General features: G+C 55.6%; 1 protein-coding gene across 5 annotated transcripts; it reads left to right on the forward strand.

Moving 5' to 3' along the window:
• Window positions 1-2,962: 2,962 nt before the first annotated feature.
• CELF3 (CUGBP Elav-like family member 3) lies at window positions 2,963-14,558 on the forward strand (the record flags this gene model as incomplete). 5 transcript variants are annotated; one of them, XM_081224581.1, is made up of 12 exons in its annotated part: window positions 2,963-3,222; window positions 4,453-4,535; window positions 9,652-9,700; window positions 10,132-10,260; window positions 10,398-10,477; window positions 11,527-11,670; window positions 11,866-12,007; window positions 12,254-12,408; window positions 12,720-12,885; window positions 13,190-13,327; window positions 13,560-13,703; window positions 14,431-14,558. In XM_081224581.1, exons 1-12 carry the CDS (start codon window positions 3,078-3,080, stop codon window positions 14,556-14,558), a joined length of 1,503 nt encoding a protein of 500 aa, XP_081080707.1. In that variant the 5' UTR covers window positions 2,963-3,077. The 5 variants fall into 5 exon arrangements, with proteins under 5 accessions (XP_081080707.1, XP_081080708.1, XP_081080709.1 ...); XM_081224582.1 differs by having other exon boundaries at window positions 12,254-12,403; window positions 12,820-12,885; XM_081224583.1 differs by having other exon boundaries at window positions 12,254-12,403; window positions 12,820-12,885; window positions 13,193-13,327.
• Between the last annotated feature and the right edge of the window lie 7,502 nt (window positions 14,559-22,060).

A 22,060-nucleotide genomic window follows, 5' to 3' on the forward strand; every position in this document is an offset into this window, starting at 1 on the left:
TGGAGGCGTTTTGCTGCCTGCAGCTGTCTCCTCGATTGCTGACTGGGAGCAGGAGTGAGGGGAGTTCATTATAATTCATTTTTGTGAATGTTTAATATTTCAATTAATATGATTAGCCCCAAGCCTGAATGAGCAGCAGGGCGGCAGATCTGCTGACAAGACACAGAGTAATGAGATCAACAGGGCCATGGGGTCTTCCTAGGCTCCATCCTCAGAGGGCATGATCTGTTTAGCATCTCCATAAATACCAAGATCAGATTAGGAGGCAAGGGAAGGAGCAGTGGGGGTGGGGAGATGGGTGGAAAGTTCCTTTCCAGATGTATTTGCACTCTTGACTCCCTGGCACTGCCATCGCATATTCTGACCACGCTGCACTGGGTCTTCTTCCATCTCCCCTACCCACCCATTTAGAGGACCCTACTGGGAGGACCTGGACATCCGTACCATGAAGTGTAATCATGTCTACACATACACACACACACACACACACTCACACTCAAGCATACATACCTGTCAGAATGTGGCTTCAGGCCACAGAAATGATGCTAGGGGAAGGATGGATAGTGGTGAATGGAGAATCAAGCAGTAGAAGGAAGGATAGCTCTCACCCAGGGCTCAAATGAAGAAACAAGAGGAAGAAAGGCCAGGCTCAACCACTCCCCCCATTCCCAAGAGGAGATTTGACAGGGAAGTTAAACGCATGGACTTGGAACCACACTGTCCAGGCTGCACTCTCAGCTATACCTCTTTCCAGTGTGTGACCTTAGGCAAGTCACTTAATCTCTCTGTGCCTGATTTCCTCATGTTTACTCGAAGATAACAATAGAAACTACATCATAGGGTGGTGCTGAGGGTTAAACAATTAGTAAATATAAAGCACTTAAACAATGCCTATGACACGGACCAACACCGTAAGAGCCATCTAAGTGATAGATAGTATTATTAATTCCCTTCCAGAAGAAAAGCCTGCCTGTCCAGAGAGCTGAGGCAGGGCTGCTGGGATTCAGGTGGGACAGATTTCAGAGACACCAGCACCACCGTGGAGACATCAGCCCCATTCTGGGGTGAAGAAGGGGTGACAGGAGGCAAGGAGTTCCACAAAAGCTGTGAGCCCAGGTCGGTGAGCACCTGGTGGCAGGCAAGGGCTGCCCCGTACAGGAGGTTTGATGTCAGCAGATACTCCCTGCATTGAGGGGGAGCTGTGAGTGAGCCCAATGTACAGAGGGGTCAAGCTCCCTCGACATCACAGGGCAAACCGATCATCTATAGAAGTTTAACTGTTTAGGGGAGTAATGACCCCCAAATATGCTTCCCCCATCCCTCTTTGTTACCTGACTCAATTAGAGAGTCCTAGTCAGGGAACATAACTGGGGTGGGGGAGAAGCAGAAGGAAGGAATTTTGGGGTTTCCTTTGCCCTAAAGGGGAGCTTGCCAGCTGTGATTCTGCCCATTGAAGGAATCAGGAATCTACTCTCATCAGAGGTTCTTGGCATTGACTACTTATTCGAGAAATATTTGTTAAGCTCCTACTACGTGTGAACAAGACACTGTGCTAGACACTGTGAACAGTAAAAGCTGAATTAAACAGTGTCCTGGTCTTCAAACAGCTTCCAAGTGCGAGCTCCCGCTGACACCACTGCTGCCTCCCTGCCCACGCACTTATACACACAAACGCCCCAGAGGGCGAGAAGGGGGCGTCGGCAAATGCCAGCAAGATCGAGTTTTTCTTGGTTCCCTTTCTGGAAAACACAGTTCCCTCTCTGCACTCATCTCACCCTGCTCTCTCTTCCACAGCCCCCTTTCTCTCTGGTTCCCTTCTGCCTTTCCCCCCAGGCTCTGCGACCTGCTTCTCTCCCCAGCTACACCCTTCTCGCCACCCGCCCCTAACCTGCCCAGCCGTCTCTCTGCCATCTTCTTTTCCCTGTTTTCTTCCCTTGGCTCCCCACTCTCAGTCTCCCCAGATGCCAGTTCCTCTCTCTTCCTCCCCCCTGCTCCCCTCTCCTGGGTCTTCTCTTCCAGCACCGGGGACAGCTCCAGCCCCCGGAACAATGGACCCCACCTTAGGGCTCCTCTACAAATTCTCCATCTTAGTGCCTTGCCCAACTCGTGATTAGGGAGTAAGATGGGGGAAGGATTATTATCAACAGGACCAGCTGCTCTTCTGGGGGTGGGAAGGGAGTCAGGGAGGAAGGAGATAGAAAGAGGGCGTGGCTCTTGTCTGGATTGTGCGTCCCTCTCCAGGGTAGAGAATTTGTCTTCCACCCCTGAGACTGACATCACTGATGTCAGGGGAAAGGAGGTGGGAGTGGGGAGGGGGGTGTGGAGGGGGGAGGTTTTTGTTGAGGAGAGCGCGGCCGGAGAGCAGAGCTCCGGGACCCAGGTGACCGGGAAAGCAGGCAGCCCCAGCGGCGGGAGCAGCCAGCAGCAGCCCAGGCCCGGGGACCGGGGTGGGGGTGGGAGGGGGGCTGAGGGGAGGACCTGAAGGGAGGCGGCGGGGCCAAAGGGACCCCCGGCGCCCTGCCGCCATCAGAGATCAAGCATCTGGCATCAGGGATCTTCGGACCCAGCAGAAGGATCAGCCACAGGGGAGGTGTCCTCCCAGGGAAGCCAACGAGAGCTCCACCTGCCCCACATCAGGAGTGCCCCCCCCCAACGCTGCTGGCAACCATACCAGGACCCTAACCCCTCAGCCTGCAACCCCATCACCCTCCTCAGGCCCTTTCCTCCACATCCAGCTCTAATCTGAACCCCTAGTTCCCAGCGCCCCTGCTACCACCCTAACCCTCCAGGTCTTGGCCACACTGCCCCCCATCCTGGCATATCTGCCAGATCTCTGGGAGGGAGATCGTTTGCTTGGGCTATGCCCCCTGGTGGCATGACAGTGTCTGCCTAGACCCCTGACCCCTAGCCCTCAACTCCCTGGGCCTCCTTTGTGTGAAGAGCGGCCCCTCCGCTCAGCACTGTGGTTGAGGCCAAAGGGAAAGCCAGCCCCGGCCACTTGCCTCCTTGCTGGGCAGCTCCCCCTGGCCTTCGGGCCTCTCCCTGCTCCCCTCGGCCCCTTCTCCTGGGCCGCCCCAATGAAGGAACCGGATGCCATCAAGCTGTTTGTGGGGCAGATACCGAGGCATCTGGAGGAAAAGGACCTGAAACCCATCTTCGAACAGTTTGGTCGGATCTTCGAGCTGACTGTCATCAAGGACAAGTACACCGGGCTGCACAAGGGTGAGGGGTCAGGCCAGGCTGGAGAGGCTTCAGGGAGTGGGCTGGGAGGTTGGGAGGCTGGGAGGAGGTGGGGAAGCCAGGCTGGAGGGATGGAGTGGCTGGAGAAGGCTGATCTGGAAGGAAAAGAGTTCACGGGCTGGGGAGTGTGGATGGAGGAGCTAGAAGAGAACTCAGCTAGGGTGACCAGGGGACCCCAGGTGGAGGACCAAGGAGAGCCTCTCTGGGGGAAGAGTTGTCAAGGTGGCTGCAGAGATGTGGACCCCAAAGTTGAGGGGGATGATGTGGATGAACTCAAGGAAGGATGGAGGAACGAGAGAGCTGGTTTGAGAGATAAGGAGCTGGGCAGGGGTGTGTGTGTGGAGGGGGGCAGCACACACAAGAATGAGAGTCTTAGTAGCCTCAGATACTATTGGGATGGGGGTCGGGACACAGGGTCAGGTGCTCAACCTGGAAAGAGTGGATGTTCGTGGAGTGGGCAGGGCAGCTCCAGAACTAAAGAGGGGGACCTGGGAAACAGTGTAGGACAGAGATTGGTAAAGATCTGGGAAGCGTAGGGACTCGAAAGTTAAGGGAGCTGGGGGTGAAAGAGGATGTGCCTCAGGCCAAAGGGCTGTGCAGCTAAGCAGGGTCAGGCCTGGGGTCGGGCCTTGGAGAGCCCCAGACACTGGGAGTCAGAGGGGCCACGCTGCCTCCCCCTCCACCGGCCCAGGGACTCCGGCTCCCCACTCTTCCCTTTCCTTCTCTAGTCAGCTCTCCACCCCCCACCTGCCTCCCATGGAGCTGGAGAAAGAGGAGGAAATAGGGAAAATGGGAGAGGAGAGGGCTGACGATGACCAAGATGGAGGGAGGTGGAGGCAAAGGAGAAAGGGGAAAGGAGACCAGCTAAGGAAGAGAGAAAACCACACTACACGTACTTGTCTGGAGATCACATGCCCCTTCTCCTCCCCCCACACAAAGCCCCAGCTCCCACAGCCCAGGCGTTCTCCCTCTTCCATCACCCCACCATGTAAGCCTCCTGGTCTCGGGGTCTCTGCCCTGTGCTCATCAGCCCAGAGACTCCGGGGAAGAATGTGCACCCCCTCTCAGACTCCTCCCCGCCCCAGCAGGCAGAAGGTGGCAAGAAGGGACAAGCTTCCCAGTCCTCAGTTGCGTGGGGGGTAGGGGGCCTTTTAGGGAGGGGAGACCGGGGACTCACCCCGACCCGGTCTCTCTGCCCCTGCCCCTCCTCAGGATGTGCCTTCCTGACATACTGTGCCCGCGATTCAGCCCTGAAGGCCCAGAGCGCCCTGCACGAACAGAAGACGCTTCCAGGGGTGAGTCCCGGCCTTTTCAAGGCCAGGGGGCTGAGAAGGGCCTTAGAAGGGGCACCACCTTCCCAAGACACTGAGTGTATTTTCCACCTCCTCTCATCACCGGGAAGCCCCTACCTCCTTGTAGCACCCCTCCTCCTTGCTGAAGATGCACGCATTTCTTCTCACCAAGAGAGAAGGAAAACAGCGACGAGCAGAGTAGATATAACCCTTGCAAAGAGCAGAGCTAGCCCTTTCCCCACTTCCCAACCTGCCCCCGGGGCAGCACTTAGAGGAGGGACTTAGCTGGTTGGGAGGCATGGGGAGAAGACTTTGGACACCAAGTGTAGGGCCGAGTGAGCAGGAGGCACTCAGGCACCCTTTCTGGCTCTGGGGAGGAAATCTGGCTGTGAAATGGGGGAGGGGTGCCTGCGGCCCGAGATGGGCAGCTGGTGCCTGCCCGCCTGGCATCTCTGTGCTGACTTCTGAGGTCGAACAGGCTCACCTCGCGTCTCCCAGGAAAAGCACCGGGAACAGTGCCACAGGGCATCAGGGTGGTCAGGGCCTGGTGGGCCTGGGCTGGGAGTAAGCCCTGTGGAGGGGGGCTGCGGGCAGCAGACAAGGGCAGGGGCAGCCATCCGTGTGGAAGATCAGGCCTGACCCCACCAAGTGTGCCCAGGGAGGCAAGGGGTGCCTCTGACGTGGCCTCCCTCCTGCAAGGTCAGAGCTCTTTGTCTTCTTCCCAGGCAGCCTTGCAGCTCATCCCAGGCCTGGGCTGGCACGGACAGGAATAAGGAATCTCAGACTGCCCCCCAGTTACCCTTCCTGTGGGGAAAGGGTGTGCCATTCCCTTTCTGTATCTATCGGCTTCTGTTTTCTTCTCTGGAAAGTACCTCTTGAGAGCTAACTCCACCCTCCCCTCCAGCCAACATTTGCTAAACACAGTCTGAGTGCCGGAGACACACCTGTCACGTCTTCTTCTCCTTCCCTCTGTGGGAATGGAGATGGCGCCGGATCCTCCAGCTCTTCCTGGGAGAGAAGTAGACAAAACAGATGGGAAAGGCGGTGGGGGGTATCTAGGACAATTAGAGCTGTCTCCACCACTCCCAACTTCACACCCTCCATGGTTCTGTGACCCTCTGTGGCCCTCAACCCTAAACACCACTAGGAAAGCAGATCTGCTGCCAGCCCCCCACCTTCACCCCACTATCTTATCCCAGTCGGGGGCAAGGTAGCCCAGAACAGCCATCACCCACAGAGTTAAGGATCTGTGTATGTGTGAGCGGGCTCGGGCTCCAAGAAGCATGTGTGTGTGTGTGTGTGTGTGTGCGCGCGCGCGCGCGCGCGCATGAATCCCTGGGAAGCCCGGTTCCCATCACATGACCTCACAACTCTCCTCTCTCTTTCCTCTGGGGAAACCAACAGTTTTCATTTCCATTGCCGTTTCTCTGTCTTTTTCTGTTGTCTCCTATCTCTCAGAGCCCCTGCGGAAACCACAGGGGGACAAGGGAGAAGGTAGAAAGCAGGGGTACTGCAGTGGGGACATGGGTGAGAGAGACGGCGCCGGGTGCGCAGGAGCCCCAGGGCCATCTGTGCCAGCTGGGGGCTTCTGCCCTGCCCCTGTCCCCCTCCAGCTGCCTGTGTGGTTCAGGCAGGGCTACGCCCTGGGTGTGGAAAGGCGCTGCCTCCTCTTCCTGAGGTAATAAGGCCCAGGGTGGGAGGCGTGTGAGAAGGGAGCCCCAGTTAATCATTGTCGAGCCCTGCCCCAAGCTCCCAGGTGAGGCTGAGTCCTCCACTTTGGCCCTTGCCCCAGGGGTCAGACTCCAGAGGCACCTGACAGAGCCTTTAGTAGGAAATGAGGGGTTCTATCCTCCAAGGGGCCGCCCGTGCTGGGGCTTTGGGGGAGCAGATGTCTATAACCAAGCTCTGCCTGACCCTTTGTGCCCCCAGGTCTTTTCTCAGCCACCTGCCTTTCTGGCAGCAGTGTTTCCCCTCAGACAGTCATTGAGTGTGAGTGTGTGTGTGTGTCCAGCGTGCCAGCTCTTGCACAACTGTGTTGGGAAGTTCCTACTATCTAATCTCCATGCCCTCTGACTGCAGGTTCTTTCTTTAATGGGGGCATTTACCCGCTCTCCTTTCTCCCCATCTTTGTCAGCTCAGAATCTGGAAGGTGCCACCATATTTGAGTGATGCTTCAGGCTGCAGAGAGAAAGAATGGGAACTGGGCCTATGGCCATGGAACCTCATTTCCTTCTCTCTCCCCTAAGAGTTCCCAGGAGAGGCTCTGTCACAGGTCCCTGGATTCTTCCTAGGAGCAGGGTGTGACCTCCTGGAGGTGCTGGTGTGAAGGACTCCTTCTGTCTGGCCTGTGCTTCCCCCTCTACTTGGGCCAAAATCCCACTCTGGGGACACAGGTCCTCCCCGTCATCTTGCCGTTGGGCAGGTGGATTCTGGCTCCATGGAGAGGACCTGTGTGTGGTCTGGGACACCGGGTGCAAGTCTGGAGTCGGGAGTGGCAGGACACCAGGCCTGTGCCCTCAGGAAAATTAGATCTGTGGGCATGGAGAGCTCTTCTTGGAAGCGGGGTCTTAGCTATTGGTGAGAGGGACTTACTTACAAGTGACCATGTTGGTAGGGGTCTCAGGGATACTTGGTAGGAGTATAAATAGCCCCTTCTTCTTTGGGAGGCCCTGGAGAGGGCTTATCACCTGGCGGGTGGTAGCTAAGGAAGAGAGGCGCCGGGCGCCAGGTTGCCCGGTAAACAGGGCCCAGCTGGACTCAGGGGAGGGGGCAGGTGTGCCCGAGCTGAGCTAACAAAGGCTGAGCTTCCCACAGGAAGTGCCAGGCCAAGAAGGAGAGGCTGGGAACAGAGCACTGGGGGCCACTGAGGGAGGAGTCTGTCTATGATGGAGTGGGGAGAGCCTTCCGTCAACGTGGTCTGTGCTGTGGTCTGTGCACTTGTGTGTGTCTTTGTGCGAATCCATATCAGCTGTGGATATTTATTGATATGCTATTTTTGTGCCTGGGAGCCTTGCAGGGAGGGAACACCATCCTTTCTCTCTGGATCCCAGGTTCCCCATCTCCAACTAGAGCAGCAAATCCCCAGGGGCCTGTTGGGAGGGGGGTTAGTGCCAAGCATAAGAATTCCCCGAAGCTGTGACTCCAGTGCTGATCCTACCTCTCCTGTGGTGGGAGCTGGGGGTCTGGCTGCTGACCTGCCTGTGAGAGGACTTCCTGATGGCTCTGACCGGAGTACGGGAGAAAAGGGGAGTGAAAGACCAAGAGTCCTGAGTGTCTGACCCCCACCCCTTGCTACACACACACAAACTCACACACACAAACTCACACGAGCTACTGAGGAGATTGAACCTCCGATGGGATAATCCCAGATTGGTGGGGGATAAAGCTGGGGCAGATTGGCCGGAGGATTTGTGTGACTGTTCCCCCTCCACCACCACCACCCCCAGCTGCTCTCAGATCCAGAGACTGGGGGGGAGGGGTGGACAGGGAGGAAGTATTGGTTGAGGCGGGGGCCTAGATTTGATCCGGGCTGAAAATACCTCACCTGCAGAGTCCAGCCAGACTGACTGGCATGGCGTGACACCTGGGAACAGGGTGCAGTGTGAGAAGGGGCAGGGGCAACTATCATTTCTGCACTTCTCTGTGTTAAGTGGTGACACACAAGACCTCAAGGCTAGAATACTAGAGCTGAGGGGAACCTGACTCTAGATCGCCTGATCCAGCCCATTTTACAGATGAGGAAGCTGAGGCCTAGAGGAGAGAAATGACTTGTCCAAGGTCACCCAGCCAGTGAGTGGCAGAGCCAGTCCTCGAAGTCCAGTGCCTTTCCTGAGGGTAACTTTTGCCCCACCCTCAGAATTTGGATGAATGGTTTCTTCTGTTTACTTATTTTTTTGGTCACTAGAACTAGGGCTGCCCCACCATCAGATGAGTGGGGTGGCCAGGTGTGGCCCCAGTGGTCAAAGTCTTCAACAGCAAAATATTTTCAGATGTGAAATACTGAGTCCTTCCCTCCCTCTCCAGTTCCTAAGATGCTCCCCACACTGGTTAAGGAAATCAACCTGCGGGAGCCATTCCCAAGTCCTCTTACCAGACAGGAACATGGAGTGGGGAACTGTCTGCATTTCCACTGGAGGCTGAACAAAGGGAGATGCTGCAGGAGTAGGGAGAGGGTAGAGCTCAGGAGGACTTCCGGGTACCCGGAGAATCGCGAAAGAGCACAGGACAGCATTTCTTCCTTTAGAGCTGTCTTGGCAGTGAGACATCAAGGATTTGATCTGGAGGAGGAAGGCGGGAGCTTGGACAGTATGGCCCCTGCAGGGCCTGCTCAGCGCCTCCCTCCAGAATCAGGAAGCTCTCCTGGGCCCCTCCCCCACCTCCCAGCCCCCACCAAATCCTCCACCCCCAGCATACCCTGTTCCCACCCCGCTCCCCACTCCTCCGGGTGTGTGGAGCAGCAGAAGTGATGACGTCACCATGGTCGCCAGGGCGACGGGGACGGATAAATCAGGCTGAGTGGGCGGTTGCCATGGCGCGCATTCTCCCGTTGCCACGGAGACTGGGCATCTGCTCCCTTTGTGCTGCCCGAGTGCCTTCCCCCTGGGGTCAAGGGGTGTAGGGGGGCAGAAAGAGAGGCAAACACACCTCTAGGGGTCAGAAGGAAGTCGGGGCATCTGTGGGGTCTCCCTCAGTCTAGAGTCTTCCTTGGGGCTGCTTGAGGGGGTGGCCTCTGTTGCTCCTACTTTGTAGAACTGAGGCAGCTTTTGCTGAACAGCCCTCGGTTGGGCTCTAACTCAGGACCCGGGTCCTATGGGCAGCCCCACTCTCCCCCTAAGGAGAGCAGCACCTCTCCCTGGCCAAATCATCTGGGGCCCTACCTGAGCTTAGAGTCGTGCCCCAGGAGCATCCTCCTCTACATCCTCTCCTTCCACTAACTCTAATCCCCTCAGGTCCTAATCCTAAACAAGATTAAGCCCCATCCCTCCCTTCCCATCAGCACTTTAGAGGGCTGGGCCTGGGGCTTACTCCCTCTAGCCTCTCCACAGGTCCTGGCCTGGGGAGGCCTCCTGGGGTGGTCAGAGGAGGTCCCCAGCAGTTGCTTTCTCTTCTTTTCCTTTAGATGAACAGGCCGATCCAGGTCAAGCCAGCCGACAGCGAGAGCCGAGGAGGTAGGTTCTGTACCTTGGGACTCAATCCTTCTCCCTCAATCCGCAGGCCTAGAACTTGGAGTAGCTGAGGGGCAGCCTTTCTGAGGAAGAAAGTCTGAGAATTCTGAAGGGTTCCCAGCCAAGGTGGGCATAGGAGTCAGGGTGGCCAGAGGGGATGTGATCCAGCCCATTGCAGAGACGGCAAAACTGAGGCCCAGAGTGGAGTGCAAGTCCGTCCTTCAGAACTGGGATGCCCAGTCTATGTATCTGCAGCCCATCCCCCAACCATCCCTTCTTTCACGCCCTAGAGCCATCGGTCCGGGGTGAGGGGAGTTCCAGGGAAGAGCTGAAGGCGAAGGGGAGGGGTCTCTGCCTGTCCCAAGCTGGAGCAGGGCTGGGAGAGCAGCCTGGAGGCCCTGAACCTGCCCCTCCTCCTGTGCCCTTCCCGCCAGAAGACCGGAAGCTCTTTGTGGGGATGCTAGGGAAGCAGCAGACAGATGAGGATGTCCGGAAGATGTTCGAGCCTTTCGGGACCATAGACGAGTGCACTGTGCTCCGGGGCCCAGACGGCACCAGCAAAGGTAGCCCACCGGTAACCCTTCCCCGCCGGGCACTCCGCCTTCCTGCCCCTCCCCCACTGGTTCCGTGGGCAATGGGGACTGTCGGGGCCCTCAAGGGTGGGCACTCACCCCTTCCTCCTCCCTCTTGAACTCTCCAGGCTGCGCCTTCGTGAAGTTCCAGACCCACGCTGAGGCCCAGGCAGCCATCAACACCCTTCACAGCAGCCGGACCCTGCCGGTGAGTTCCGTTGCCCCAGCCCTCAGGCCTCTTCCAGCCTGGCTGGGCCCACTCCAGACCCTGGCTCAGAGGGTGCAGTCCGTTCTGGATAGGGTCTTTACTATCCAGAATGGACTGCCTATTATTGAATGACTATTATTCAAAAAGAATTTTCTGGCAGAAGAATCAAACCTCTTAGGGACAGCTTCCCCTTTCCAATAACATCTCCCAGCCCCTCCTCTCCTGCCTCCTCCAGCCCTCAGCCCTGGTCACTTCTCACCTCTTCTCCCTCCTTCCCATATACCCCCCCCCCCACCTCACTGGCTGGGCACTGGGACACTTGCTTAGAGGCCCCGCGTGCCCTCTGCACATTCATCCTGCTGCCCCACACATTAGCAGTGGGTCAGCTGACTGATCTCGCAGAGGGCTCCCCCAGCAGAACAAACCTCTTAAAAGGAACTAGCTGGCTCCCAAGGAGGTGAGCTTCCTATAACTCCAGGTTCTCCAGCAGAGGCTGGGCAAGCACTTAGCAGGGAGCTGGGCGAGAGGATGCAGCATCAGATAGAGAACTGCGTTCCAGACCCTAGGATTCTACAACGGTCCTTGCAAATGGTCCAGGCTGGTTTTTATTTGGCATAGGCTGGTATGAAACTTTGAGGCTGCATCCCTGAGCACACCGTGAGGACTGGGATGGGGGAGCATGGGGTGAGGTAAGGGGGTGGGGTAGCTACCAGGCAAGACGAGCTTCAGGTTAAACGTTTGCTGTGGCTGATCCACCCTGGGGAGGACTTCCGGCTCAGAATCTTCATGGAGAAGCCAGGACTGCCCTTTGCATTCTGGGAGCACTTTTCCTTTCCCAGCACATTCCTCTACGTTTTTTAGTCTTTTGCACAGTCTGACACAGGGGGAAGGTGGGATGAAAGTCTCCCCGCTTTGACATAGGCACAATGATGGCTGCCCTCCCAAAGAGGCCAAGCCATGCGTGGTGGAGCTGAGGCCAGGTCCTGAGGGCTCTGGGGAAGAGAGACCCCGACTCTGTCCCTCTGACCACATGGGGGGCCGGTGCCCAGGGTGCCTCGTCCAGCCTGGTGGTGAAGTTTGCTGACACGGAGAAGGAGCGAGGTCTCCGCCGAATGCAGCAGGTGGCCACCCAGCTGGGCATGTTCAGCCCCATCGCCCTCCAGTTTGGAGCCTACAGCGCCTACACCCAGGCCGTGAGCACTGCCCGCCGCCCCCTGCCCTGCCCTCACGGCCCCCAACCCCTCCTCCCCGTGCTGGGCCGGGCCCATCCCCACGCTCTCCAGCGTCCTGGCCCCCTCCCCCACCAATGCCCAGGCCCAGGGTTGGAGGGGAGCCAGGCCAGGGTGCGGGGGGGCTGGCCCCACTCTCCCCTCTTCCCCTGTCCCCAGCTGATGCAGCAGCAGGCGGCCCTGGTAGCGGCTCACAGTGCCTACCTCAGCCCCATGGCCACCATGGCTGCCGTGCAGATGCAGCACATGGCCGCCATCAATGCCAATGGCCTCATCGCCACCCCCATCACCCCATCCTCAGGTAAGGTCCAGGCACGGCTGGGCTGGGTGTGAGTGGGGCAGGTCAGGGGAGCTACCACGTGGTGGGGGAGGGGAGGGGGGCACAGGGCATCACTGAGGGAAGCCATGGGGGCTGGGAGGGGTTCAGGGGTCAGAGAGTAGCCTGCTTCCTCCCCTCTGCCCTCAGACTTGTTGACTGCTTCTCTGCACTTGTGTGTATGTGTGTGTCTGCTTCTCTGTTCTGTCTCTGTCGCTTTCTCTTCCCCAGGAACCAGCACCCCTCCTGCCATCGCTGCCACGCCCGTCTCTGCAATCCCTGCTGCCCTGGGCGTCAACGGCTACAGCCCGGTGCCCACCCAGCCCACTGGGCAGCCTGCCCCTGATGCTCTGTATCCCAACGGGGTTCATCCCTACCCAGGTGGGGTTCTCTGCCTACCCACCCCTCTCCCCAGCAACCACCCCAGCTATCGCTCTCACTGCCCGCAGGCATGACACACCTTCCCTCTCCAGGCTGTGGGGTGATAACGGCGCTTTCTCCCGCTCTGTCACCCTGGGCAGGGATGTTCCTTCCCGGTCTCAGCCAGGGAAGCTGAGGCACAGAGAGGCGAAGTGAGCTCGTCCAGGGTTGCACAGCCAGTCACAGACTCAAGTCTTGCTAACGCCAGGCTCTCCCCTCTCCCTACGGCTCTGTGCATTTCCACCCTCTCATTTCACATCCCATGCTCTCCCATGAGGCTCTCCTCCCCACCTGCCTGGCCTCTGCTCCAAGAGGCACTGGTGGGGCTCCCAGCAGCGTCCCAGCCACACCCTCACGGTCAGTACTGCTCTCCCCAGCCCAGAGCCCTGCGGCCCCCGTGGACCCCCTGCAGCAGGCCTACGCGGGGATGCAGCACTATACAGGTGAGGAGCCCCAGCGCAGGCCCCGGTCTGGGTGGAAGGGTTGGTAAGAGCAAAAGAGGCCCAGAAGTTGGGTCTGGGCTTCGTGCTGGCTGCCAGCCACTCCGTCAGACTTCCTAGCAGGCCATACCTGTGAGGACACGCCTTTACGGGCACGGTGTGAGGCAGCTCCCCCTGTGACACCTCTCGGCCCTGTCCACTCCATCGGCCTGGGCGAGGGAGAGGGGGACTGGGGTGGCTGGGAGGGCTAGGTGGGGCAGGGGCCTCTCAGGAACCCCATTAGCTCTCTCTGTCCTCCCCCCCGCAGCAGCCTACCCGGCAGCCTACAGCCTGGTGGCGCCCGCGTTCCCCCAGCCTCCTGCCCTGGTGGCCCAGCAGCCTCCGCCTCCCCCTCAGCAGCAGCAACAGCAGCAGCAGCAGCAGCAGCAGCAACAGCAACGGGAAGGTGCGGCCTGGGCGGGGAGTCCCAGCCAAGAGCGTTCAGGGCTGGGATGCCCTTGCCGTGGGCTCCAAGGCCAGCTCTGGCCCCGTGTGTGGGGATGAAACTGGGGGGAGGGGGGCAGGTGAGGTGGCTGGCGCCCTGGCCTACATGTTGGGGGCTGCCTTCCCCAGCCCCCTGCACCTTGAGTCTGTTTCCCAGTCACTGAGCTCTTCCTTCTGTCTCCGCTGCCACCCAGGCCCTGATGGCTGCAACATCTTCATCTACCACCTGCCCCAGGAGTTCACTGACTCAGAGATCCTCCAGATGTTTGTCCCCTTTGGCCACGTCATCTCAGCCAAAGTCTTTGTTGACCGGGCCACCAATCAGAGCAAGTGTTTTGGTAAGAATATGATGATCTAAAAGATAAAATATAGCACATTTTGGCCAAACTCCAGATGAGGTCAAGATCTGATGCATTTGCAGGCACTTATGGTTGCAATGGACCCAGTAGTTGAAATCCAGATTGTCCAAGAGTCTGAAAGGACCAGTTTTTACACTCCTGACATCCCATACCAGCTGCTGCCCAGGCCCATCTCTTCCTCCAGAAAACCACATCTTTTCTCCTTAAGAACTGGTCAGATCCATACTCTGTGAGGATTGGAAGAGGCTCGGGAACTGGGGAAGTTCAGTTGTCAAAAGGAAGGCTTAGGGAGCAGGGTTTAGCTGCCTTCACTCTTTGATAGGCTGCTTCAGGGGAGAAAGGTGACGTGCTTGTCCTCTGGGCCTCAGAAGTCATTTAGGGTCTGGAGTGGAGGTTTCAAAAGGCAGGTTCTGAGCTATCCAGGCCAAGGAAGGGGCTGCCACCCCTCAAAGAATACTGAAAGGAATGTCCCAGGGTGTGTGAGAGGCCGGACTGGACTCATTCACTCAGCCTGTCAACCAACAACTACTTACCGAAAGCCTCCTGTGTGCTGGGCAGTTTTCCGGGCATTTGGGAGACCTGGAGGAAGTAGGGTGGTGACGGGAAAGCAAAGAGCAGGCCTCGACCTAAGCACAGGACAGTGGGGCAGGGCGGGGGGGGCGGGGGGGTTGGCGCTGGGCCAGGCCTTATGCCCCTCTCACCTCAGGCTTTGTGAGTTTCGACAATCCGGCCAGTGCCCAGGCTGCCATCCAGGCCATGAACGGTTTCCAGATTGGCATGAAGCGCCTCAAAGTCCAGCTAAAGCGGCCTAAGGATGCCAACCGGCCCTACTGAGGGCCCCAGGTGGGTCCCCCTCCCGTCTTGTGACCTCTCCAGCCCCTTCACATGGCAGCCAGGGCCCTCACTTGGACTGTCCCCACCCCCTCTCCCACCACCCTCAGGGATGCCCACCCCTGACTCTGGGCACTTGAGGCAGGGATCTGGAGCAGCTTCCTCAGCTGTTTTTCAATCACCCAAGTCTCTCTCTTTCACTTTCTCTCTCTTGCTCTCTCACATACACACACACATGCACACACACACGCGTGTGCACACGCACTCACACTGTGACCCCAGAGAGAGCCAGGTCTGTATACGTCTGTGTCCACTCCCTAGAACCTCCCCGATATCTGGTCTCGTTTGTCTGGTCAGTGTCCATGTGTCTTGTGTGTCTCTTTTTCTGGTTTTCCTTTAGGTTGGAGTAGAATTAGGGGAGTAGGGTTTGGGGAATAGGGGGCTGGTTTAGGGTACTGGAGGGTCCTAGAATCACTGGCTCCTAGAATATCTGTTGTCCTGAGAAGTGGGGACATCAGGTCCCGGTGCCCTGGACCCCAGGTGATTTCCCTCATGTGGCAGTAGACCCACAGGACAGGGGAGAGTACACAGAACAGACTGGGGTGAGTCCGAGTGTCAGGGCTCTGGGGAGCAGCTTTGGTTCAGGTGGAGGCAGCTGGAAAGCTGGACTGCCTGTGAATTTCACTTAACAATTCCCCTCCTCCCCACTGCCCGCCACCCGCCAACCTCATGGCCACAGAGCTGTGAGCTTTCATTACTTTTGTGTTGTTTAATCTCCTTTGGACCAAACCCCTGAAAAAAAAAAACAACCCAAGAACAATACCCACATTTTCTGTTTTTCCCCCTTTCCCCCCAATCCTGGCTGCTTAACTCCTCCCACCCTGGGGGCCCCCCAGCCCAGGGCCCGTGTCCATTGTCGGCCGAAGCCCCCATCCCCGGACCCCTGCTCCGGGCCCCTGTAAGTTGCATGGAACGAGCGTGTTGTCTTTGGAGCCGATTGTTTGTTATTTGGGGAGGGGGCCGCGGAGGGAAGCGCCCCCCAGCCCAGAGTCAGGGCCGGGGGCAGCTCGCGGGATGTGCTTGGTCAACAGTGGTTGGTGACTGTGGTCTGTGTTCCGTGCATTTCTCTCTCGCTTTCTTTGTTCCTTTCCAAAAAGGAATGAGAGCGCCCCCTAGGGGCTGGGGGGTCTCGCTCGCCCCCACGAGACTCCAGCCCTAAGTCCAGCCCTGGTTCCACCCCGGCCTGCTCTGCCGCCCTTTTGCGGATGCCCCCTTGCTCTTTTTCCAGGTGTCTGTCCCGACACTGCACCCTCCTCCTTTCTCTGAGTCACCTCTGCCTGCCTGTTTGTTGTCTCATTTCTTTGCCCCTCCTCCTCAGTCCCTGTCTCCGTTATCTTCCACGTTCCTTTCCTCACGGGCTGTTTGAGTATTTCCTTCCTAATATCCTTTGGTTTCTTGTGTCATTCGCCCCTCCCTCCCGTCTCCTCCATCCCTGCCCCTTGTCGAATGGCTGGGGGGCCGGATGGTTCAGTTTGGACCGAGGCCTTTCTGATGACCTGCCTTCCTCAGCCGCCCCAGCTCCCTCTCCCCACCCAGGGCCTGGGACCTGCCTCAGCTGCCATCTTCTCCACAGCTTCACCCACGTTTCCTTCCTTCACAGGCCTGGAGACACCAGAGGAAGGGGCGCCTCACCCCCTCGCCCCACGACTGGCCCCAGCCCTCTCTGCACATCCGCCCTGGGCCTTGATTGGGCTCTGGGGCAAACGCTGCTTCATGGCCCTGGGGGCACAGGACACCGGCCCACTCCCACCACCACGCCTCCCCGAAGGGCCTGTTTCCTCCCAGGTGCCCTTTTGGCCTTTGTGAGGGAGCAAGGAACAGGCTCGAAGGCTCTGGGGTATCTGCCTTCTGCTGGGGCTCCTGTGACGGGCCTTCTGCGCCCAGCCTTCGCACTTGCCTCCCCCAGCAGTGGGCCTCTTCTACCTGTGCGGCCCGGGAGGGCAGCAGGGGCCTCCCACATGCTCCCTGCCCACCCTCGCCCCCATATTCGGGGTTTCTCAGAAGCTGGTTCTCACACTCCCTGTGGCCACCCTCAGCTCGAGGTAGGATATCCCTGAACCCTGGGCTCCCAGCCCTAAAACTCACTGCCTCCCCCAAGGGCCCCCTCCAAGGAGAACGTGGAGGAGCCCTGAGGGCTGCCTCTCCGCCAGTCAGCCACAGAGACCCTCCTCCTTTCACGAGGAAAAGACCTCCCCCAAACCCCTAAAAATGTTTACAGTCTCTGCTGGCCCCTCCGTGTAAATAGCACTACCACCCGTGCGTTATCCAGCCCGGCCCAGCCCGGACGCTGCCATTTCTCTTTCTGGGGGTTTAGACAATGTTTCCCTTGGATTTTCTCTCTCTCTTGAGTTCTCCCTTTGCTTTGGGGGGTAATTGGGTATTTGGGAGGAGGGGTGCGGGGTGGGCTAAAGGGGTTTATTACCTGATCATTTTCTCTAGAAAGAGGTTTTAGGGAAGAGAAATGGGGTGGGGGTGGGAGTGATCCGGGGAGAGTGGGGAGTCCGTTTCAGACACTTCTCTATGCTTAACTTATTTATTTATTGCATTTTACTTTTAAAGAGTTGGTCTTTTCTGTCTAAATAAAGAAAAAGTTTAAAAGCATCAAATAAGTGTCTTGGGAGGTTGAAGGTAGGGGATGGTGCACGTCGGGGACGGGGTGGGAGGGGCGTGAGGAGTGAGGTTTGGGAGAGAAAACTCTATCAGGAAGGCCCAGCCCTTGCCTTTGAGCAGTGTCCAGGCACTGATCACGGCTTCATGATCCTATTCTTCTGCCCTTCTTTTGGGCTTAATTCTGGAATGCTCTGTAGAGCTGGGCACAGAGGGAAGAAAACAGGTCAGCAGGCCTCTCTCCCGCATCCAGCCCTGTCCTTCTGAAGGCTGAGGACGTGCAGCCTCACACTCCAGACCTCCACTTCTCCCTTGTTCATGTGAGGGAGCTGTCCCAGCACCCGGCCAGTGGGGCTACTGGGAGCTGACTATACCACCACCGTTTACGAAGCAGTTGCTCTGCACATGATTCTGTTCCAGGCCCGTAATATGCAATTCCTCATTTAACCTCCCAACAGCCCTATGAGGCAGGATAGAATTTTACAGACAGGGAAACGGAGGATTTGGAGGTTAGTTAACTTACCCAGTGTCACAGAGCGACTAAGGGACGGCTGCAGGAATAGAACCCGGGCCCCAAAGCCCATGATGTGTTTGTCTCATAGCTTCAACTACCTGTTCTGTGACCTGAGGCAAAGATCCCAAGGAGTATCTAGCAGGCTGGAGCAGTGAAGGTGGACGCATTAGCCCTCAGGTCCCTGCAGTTTCTAGATTCCTCTCTGTGAATTGCTTTCGGGCTGGGCTTCACACAGGTATTGTCTTTAACTTCACAACATGTGGGCCATTTGCTTCTAGGCAGCTACCTGCTACCCCACCTTCATTACGTCCTGCTTACAGACTTGCTCACTTTCCAGCCCAGATCTGGCCTGAGGCCAGGACGAGTAAATCCCCACAACTCCCCCGTCACTCTGCCCCATACTTCTGCCTTCTCTTAAACTGCCCCAAACTAAGAAGAGTTAAAAACAGAAGTAACACGTGCAGCACTATAGGACTAGCTGTGGACATTGTTTCAGGAAAAAACGTCTCTCGAATTGGAAAGACATCAGGGATGGGACTTACTCAGAAGAAAGATAATCCAGGCAGGATTCTGAGCCGAGTACGCAGCATCTGAAATCTCAGTTAAATAGAGATATGTGTGTGTGTGTGTGTGTGTGTGTGCGCATGCGCGCGCACGTGCGGTCAGAGATGGGAAGAGGTGCGCAAGGAGGAAGGTAACAGCAGTTGGTATTAACACTATGAATTTTCCCCTGAGCTGCTCACTGTGGCTTTGTAACAGTTTCTGGTCAGGACAGAGAGATGGAAGGTTGGGTTTAAGCCAAAGGGCATCTCCCAGAGTGATTTGCTGACTGGTGGGTTCTCCTGAGATGTGGGAGCTGGGGGGACTAGGAAGGCTCCTCCTTCCTGGCATCTTTCCAGATCTCAGGCAGCCCCTCAGTGTGGTAGCCCTTCACACAGACATTGAAGACTATACTTATTGTCTGTCACTGCTCACTGCTGTCCCCTCTCCCTGCAAGGCTGCAGCCAGATTTTCTCCAGAGGAGCAGTAGATAAGTCAGGCTGAATGATGGGGATGAAGAAGACACAGAGGGTTCTTCTGGGGAATCAAAACAACATCTGGGCAGGGATTCTCCAGGCCCTTTGACAGCAAAACATAGGAGGCCATCTGAGATGGAAAAGGAAGCTCGTAACTTGTTTCTTGTATGAACACAGACTTTTTCAGACATCATACTGGCTTCAAATATAGTAGGAAGGGTATAAAGGAGGGATAGTTCTGTTAACCACCGAAGTTCACTAACATCTCTTCTGAGCAGAAGAGGCCTCAGTAATAAAATGCAGAAGAAACAGAAAATGATGACAATAGGATCACCTAACTTCAGACCAAACAAGATGAAACTGAGCACCGGTTTCTTCCAAAATAATCAAGTTACTGTTCAAATGTTAATGGTAGAATAAAGAGAAGAGAGAAGGCTCGAGGCAGAAGAGTGGAGCTGACAGGTTAATAGCAGGGATTGGGAGAAGCCTTCTAGTTTTAGAAACAAAAACAGACATTTAGAAAAATATCCTCACTTAGGGGGGATTGTGGTGATGAGAATGTGGCAGGGGAAAAGCCCTGGATCATTCCTTCAGTGCATTCTCATCCCGTCTGTATTTTCTGAGCTTTACAATGTATGAATGTAATGCAAGGTGTCTTGCTTCCTTAGGGTTGGACCCTTCAGTAGCTTGACACCCTCTCTGACTTTCAGGGTTGCCTTTGTCTTTTCATCCTCCTGCTAAAATTCCAAAGGCTGTCACAGCCTTGGCTGCTGGTATTTGTGACTGAAGGAATTCCCACTCATGGCCAAGCCTCATCTCGTCTCCAAATCTGAGAACTTGAGCAGCCTTGGCTCAAGCTCCTGGCCCTTAGATTCTCCCTTCTCTGGCCCCTCTTTCGGTCTACCTCCCTGAGTCAGCTTCCTCTTGCTCCCCGTAAATGGGGTTGCATCTTCCCATCTGCTCAATGAAAACGACTCCCAGCTCTGTGTTTCTAACCTAATGTTTCTCCTGAACTCAGTTTCAGTAGTGCCTTTCCTCCCTCAGTCCTCCTTGCTCCTGTGTATCCACCCAGGCCAAAACTCTGATCACACCCTTTCTCTCACGTTTCATATCCAACCCAACTGCAAAGCCCTACTGGTTCTCTCTCTAAAATGCGTCGGTGATGTACTCACGTCTGTGTCTCCATCTCCACCGCCATCAACACTGTCCAGGTCACCCTCGCCCACTGGAGGCCTGCCTGCAGTATCCTCCTTACCCGTCTCTGCATTTCCCCTCCTCCTCTCCTACAACGTGCTCTCCAGAGAAGATACCTGTCTTCTACGAATTCATTCACAGGTATTTACTCTGCCTTATCACCACTGTATCCCCACCATCCTCATCAGTGCCCAGAACATTAGAAGGTGCTCAGCAAATAATTAAGAAATAACTGCTGGACACCCGTATCTAGATTTCTCACACATGCCTGAATTATAATTGGTCCAAAGCTAAAATATTTTCTACCCCAAAGTTCACCTAGCCACGAAACCTTGGGAGTCTTTTACTCCTCTCACATCAACTCAGTGTTTAATGCTAAATCATAAATGATTGTACTTCCACAGTTTTTTCATACCCATTTCCCTCGTTTCAAGTTATCACTGCCTCCACTTCCTAACTAATCACAGCAGTCTCCTAATTGATCCCTCTGTATGTATTCTGAAATATCAGTGTTTCTAAACCAGAGATGATGAAAAACAAAACTTCTCTGGTTCTTTTTTCTGGCTGTGCCGTGGCTTGTGGGATCTTAGTTCCCCAACCAGGGATTGAACCTGGGCCATCGGGAGTGACAGCGAAGAGTCCTAACCACTGGGCCACCAGGGAACCCCCCTCCCTTTTTTTTTTTTTTTTTAACGTAGAGCACTTCACCTGGCATTTAAGGCTCTTCGAAGGCTTATCTTCTGTTTTATTCCTACACACACCTTAAGTTCTAATCAAACAGGACTATTTGCTGTCCATCTGGCCAAGTTTGATCCCCACCACACCCATGTCTTTTCATTCCCAATTACTAGTGTCTGGCACACATGATGGCTCAGTAAAGCTTGCTGAATGCCTTCTTGTTGAAATTCTGCTCATTCTAAACAGTTCACTTTCTTCATCAAGATTTCCTTCATTGCCTTCATCCAGAGATCTTTCTCCCCTCCTTTTCTAGTCCTTCCGGCACTTAACCCTCCCACAGCTAGGTCGTATGGTCATTCCTCTTGAGAGGCTGCAAGTTAGCAGAGTGTCTCTTACTTCGCTTTTGTATCTATTGCAGTATCTAACACAATACCCTGCACACAGCAGATATTCAATAAATGTTTGACTTTAACTTCTATAATTCTAACTCTGGAGTTCTACTTTCTACTTCTCTGTCGATTCTTTCCTTGTTAAAGAAAAAAAAATTTTTTTCCCCATTAGCACAGTAATATTTACCAGATTTCACTTATTGAATGCTGATGGCTCAGTGAGAGACCCACAGCAATGTCTCTCCCCAAACTGCCAAACAAAATGTCAAACTACTCCTTGCTCTTATGGCCTCCAATCAAGGAGCAAAAGCACATGGCTAGGGATTAGAAAAACAAAACAGGAAGGTTTATAAAAAAATAATTTAAAATATCCGACCTAACACAAATGCTGAGCTTTTCAGAATAGATTCAGCCCATAAACTAACACACAGAGCAGGTATCCTTAAGAGTAGGTACTCAGGCTACAACATCTGCGATTCCTCCGCAAAAGCAAAGAACATGCAAGACCACGCTTATTCTCAGGAGTGTGGGCAGAGGGAAGGATATAATCACCCAGAGGACACGGTATTGAGCTGGCATTCGTTAGGGGTAATAGGTACCGTTCAGTTCAGATTCCAGAGAGAAGTTTCCTAAGTAACTTGAAAAATGAAAAAAGTATATACATGTGGCTGGGGGCAGGCGGACAGTGCTAAGATCTGTCCCAAGGGCTCTGCCAGGCTCTATCTGCATAAGGCTGAGGAACAGAAGTCCTGTGAGTCTTAATGTGGAGTCTGTGCAAGCTGGCACAACCAACCCTGAGGGTTGAGGGGGAAGGAGGAATTTTCTGCAAATAGAACTTTGGACCAGGGGCCTCCCAGCTTCTCCTTTTCCCACCCTTCCCCAACTCCTGTTCTCAAACAACCGCCTCACTAGTTAGTTGCTCAGGGGAACTAGTTAAACATGTTCCTTCCCATTTTCAGACTGATCATTCAAACTCAAATCTCAAGCGTCCTTCTTCACCTCTTCCCACACAACCCGAAGGATTTGTAAGTCTAGGAAACCAAAGAA

This window comes from Mesoplodon bidens, assembly GCF_964165515.1.
Source record: "Mesoplodon bidens genome assembly, chromosome: 2".
In the NCBI taxonomy this organism is placed as follows: Eukaryota; Metazoa; Chordata; class Mammalia; order Artiodactyla; family Ziphiidae; genus Mesoplodon; species Mesoplodon bidens.